This window comes from Macrobrachium rosenbergii, chromosome 55, assembly GCF_040412425.1.
Source record: "Macrobrachium rosenbergii isolate ZJJX-2024 chromosome 55, ASM4041242v1, whole genome shotgun sequence".
NCBI lineage: Eukaryota > Metazoa > Arthropoda > Malacostraca > Decapoda > Palaemonidae > Macrobrachium > Macrobrachium rosenbergii.
Genome location: NC_089795.1, coordinates 58,797,852 through 58,801,984, shown reverse-complemented (window position 1 = coordinate 58,801,984; position 4,133 = coordinate 58,797,852). Strand labels below are relative to the sequence as shown.

The 4,133-nt window shown below is 33.0% G+C and overlaps 1 protein-coding gene across 1 annotated transcript in view; it reads left to right on the top strand.

The window, feature by feature from the left end:
- Positions 1 to 2,408, top strand: part of LOC136835299 (endothelin-converting enzyme 1-like) — a 186,718-nt gene extending 184,310 nt beyond the window's left edge. Inside the window, exons 15-16 of the mRNA XM_067098615.1 lie at positions 103 to 179; positions 2,301 to 2,408. Coding sequence (XP_066954716.1) covers positions 103 to 179; positions 2,301 to 2,382 — 159 coding nt within the window. The 3' untranslated portion in view covers positions 2,383 to 2,408. The remainder of the gene's footprint in view (positions 1 to 102; positions 180 to 2,300) is intronic.
- Positions 2,409 to 4,133: the final 1,725 nt, after the last annotated feature.

Sequence of the window (4,133 nt, the reverse complement as noted above, 5' to 3'; positions counted from 1 at the left end):
AACACATGATAATGCCGTTTATATGTAAAAGTATATTTTCTTGGTTTTTCATGTTACATTATGGTTTGGTAACTGATGCATGTTTTCAAATGTTTTATTCAGAGTATGTGTTCAGAGGCAACAGTACAACAGGAGGATATAGAAAGAACTTGCAGCCCAAAGCTGATGAGCAAACCAAGGTAAGTAACACTGTTTTTGTAGGAGTACCTCAGCAATAAATTTTTAGAACTGACCTTGCATCATCTAGCTATAATTAGTTCCATCTCCCCTGGAATCTTATAATCAAGTATAGGATGCAAATATTCCTAAAGATTATAAAAGACAAATATTAGACAGGTATTCTTCATAGTCGGGTGATGAGAATGAACAAGGTTGCCTATTTGTGATTTTCTCTGAAGATCTGCATAGCAGAGAAAGCATTTTGAAGAAATTTTGCAACAGGAGGGGGCCTTTTGGCGTTGAATGTGAGTCCTGGAGAAATATTGTTGGAGAAGTCTGGGTTTTGTTACTATGCTTCAAGTTACATTTAAATGGGGTTTTTGTGATAATGCAAAAAAGTCCGGAAAAGGATTCAGAGTGAGTTCTCACTATTTCCCTTAAGCTTGTATATGCATGTTTCAATTGTATCACTGGCTTTGAAAATGTGTTTGCCTACCAGAAATGCACTGGTGGTTTGATCAACAGCAGTGTTTCGTTTGGAGAAAAGAGCAAACATGCCTCACACTGGATGAACTGAGAATTGGTTTTCAAACATTTAGCACTTTTGTCTCTAGAACATCCAAGAATATTTTGTGGACATTTGCCTATGCCTGGTGTGCATAGAGATAAGGTACAGTTTTGAAAGGGAATTTTCCTGGAAACTTGATGAACCTTAGACAACATGGTAAATGTAAACAGTACCTGGATTGACAGTTAGTTAATGTTTTCTTACTGAAACTTGTTTACTTTAGTCAGCCAAGAGATGTTCACGTCATTGACCCACTTTTACGTATTTTCAATTAGACCTGCCCAGGATATGGTTTCTTTTTATATTATAGTACCTGTTGCCAACATGAATGAAGGCCAGTATCAGATGCCCGAAATTACAAAAAAAAAGTATAATGGTGTAAAACTAAATAATAAAGGATGAAAAATCAAGAAAAGAGATGAAAAATGTCAATTAGGAACACTTCGAATCACTACAGTGACGACATATCGGTATCAGAATGAACATAAATGAGAGACAGAGTTATAAGTGGAAGCAGTAATAAAGTCTCAAATAAAAAACCTGTTTCTAGGGTCACTTTGGCCTTCTTCCCTCTTGAGTGGTGAGCGTGACAGAGTTTCCAGAGATCAGACAAATATCTTTGTGTCCAAAGTTATCATAATCGGAAGAAATCCCATATAGTCATGTTAAATGCATGAGGCCCCCTTTAGATGCGATTTAGGTTTCAGCTTACACACACGCACTGAACTTATATCTAGCTCTTGCTTTCTTGTATCGCGGGGGGCGTAGTTTCTCAAATCAGCGTTTTTGCTGTACAGTACAAATTTCAATATTCGTTTATTTATTATTATAGATTTCACACAACCTCTCGCCCCGTGCTGATATCTAGGTTATACTTTCCCTTTGGAAGCCAGCCATCGTAATTTAGGCTGGCACTCTTCTTGTACAGCATAAATATCATCGTTTCTCTACATAAAATGCAGGTTTTAAATGGCATACTCTATATGTTCATGCTGAAACAGATAGAAAATTTTACCCACTTGATTGGAAAGGCAAAAGGCACCTAAAGGCTTCAACTTTAACTTTTCAGCTCTCAAAACACATTGAACAGAATTTAATTCATGTTTAACTTCTTTAAAAAAATTTATTAAAATAAAACAAGAATCAATGCTTTAATCATCTTCAAAGGTTGTAAGCATTTGCTTCACATTTACTCAGTTTTCACCATTTATGTTGCTGTTGCTTTATTGTTATCATTATTATTATTAGAGTAGTTTGAATGGTAGTAGTTAGTGTAGTAATGTTAATGTTATTATTACAAACTAATGCCAATAACATTATTATTATTATTATAATTATTATTGTTGTTGTTGTCATGATGCACTTATTCTAACAGAACAAGCTCAGCGATCTTTATTTCTGAGTCGCAGAGCTGTATAGTGTAGAATTCTTGAATAAAATAAAATAAAATCCTGAATAGAGCAGTCACATCTGTTTGTCAGTGTAAGCAGTGGTAATCCGATGATGTTAGGAATATTGTAAGTGGTGTTTCTTGTTAACAGTTTTTACTTAAACCTCTCATTATGCTTTCCAGATTGTTGGCTGTTCTTGCTCAGCTTCCTGAATTTAGCAGAATATTCTCATGCCCTAAGGATTCTCACCATTACCCCTACTGATTTGTGTGCCAACCTTCACTGACCTTGATTACCCTATCCTTCATTTCCTGTTGCTAACAGTACAGTGGACATGAAGGGTTTTGGCTGGAATAAATAACTATCGATTGAATTATCAACTAAGTTTTATCAGCTATATAAGTTTATATATATATATATATATATATATATATATATATATGTATATATATACAGTATGTATATATATATAATATATGACATATGTGTATATGTGTATATATATATATATATATATATATATATATATATACATATATGGTATATATAATGTATGAATACCATCTTGTATGTATATATCAAAGTTTAAAATATATCTTATTGCTATTCATGATTAAATGGTGTATGAATGTCTGGAAATTGTGTAAGTGAATAGGTAGTCTTGTTGAGTGTATATGATTAACTTTTAACATTTTTTTTAACATTCACCAATTGAAATTAGCTGGTTCTTGTAACATGAGTCAAACCTTTCAAATGTGTTCAGTGTGTGCCTGCTTGTGGAGTCCAGAAGATTCAGTGCAGTATTTTCATTCTTCTTGAGGTATGTCATTAGGAAATGTATGTGTATCCATTTAGCTCAAAGGTAAAATATCCATGCAGTCAGAAGGCAAAATTCCTCCAAAGCTGTCTAGAACTTCATGAGTCTGAGATGACCTGAAGTCTCGCATTTAAGTGCATAGAGGTCATATTAGCAGTCTAGTGAAATTGGTAGTTTAACTGATAGTTTCAGAGTCATGTACATAGCGCTTTGTGTTGGTAGCCCAGTACATTTATTTAGAGTAATGTATTTGACAGTGATATAACCAGGTAACTTTCAGCTTGGTAAATGAAACACTATACAAAGAAGGATATTCTCAAAGTATATTTTTTATCTCAGTTTTAGCATTCACGTGGCTTAAAGTGTATCTTATAGAGACTTGAATAATTGATTGTTTTTATCTCTAATTATTTTAGCTTTTTTTTTTTTTGCGAAAGTTACTACCGAATCCGAGTATTTTTTTTTTTTCCAGAAAAATGGTCAGAAAAATGGTATATGTAAGTGGTTCAAAGGTTCTTAAAGTTGACAAGCAAATCCAAAGGTATATGTTAATGATGCAGTATAGGAACACAATTGAACAGTTTACATTTAAAAGAGAGAGTTGTATTTATTTAGTACAAATTATATGCTGTTGAATAATAATTAGCTGAATTTTGCTGAATAATTTACTGAAAAAAGTGTATGCAAGGATTTGTTCAAACCCCTAACAATTTGATTTGCTTCATGTCGTATTTCTTTAATCACTAGAAAAGCTTTCATCTGTATAGAAGTACCCCTTCTTAAATATAGTAATATTGTGGTGCCAAGCCTGTGGTGTATAACTGTAGGAAGTCAGTGAAGTTATGCAATTGTTATTGTTTGAGCAACTTCATATGTTCCACTGATACAAGGATGAATGCTGGGGTAACTGTACATTGGAAAACACGATTTAGCAAGATGAATTATATGAGCTAAATAATTAGTATTTTAATAATTATATACATACATACATACATATGCATGTTTATGCATATTTATGTGTATGCCTAGAAATATATTATTTTTTGTTTGGAATTATGCCCTTTTGGACTTACATGTGTTTATGACACTTTGTAGATACTAAAACGTTACTAGTTTGTCATAATGTTGTTACTGTTCCAACGATTAATTGTTTATTCGTGGTGCAGGTGTTACGAATGTTCAGTGAGGCTGCAAGACT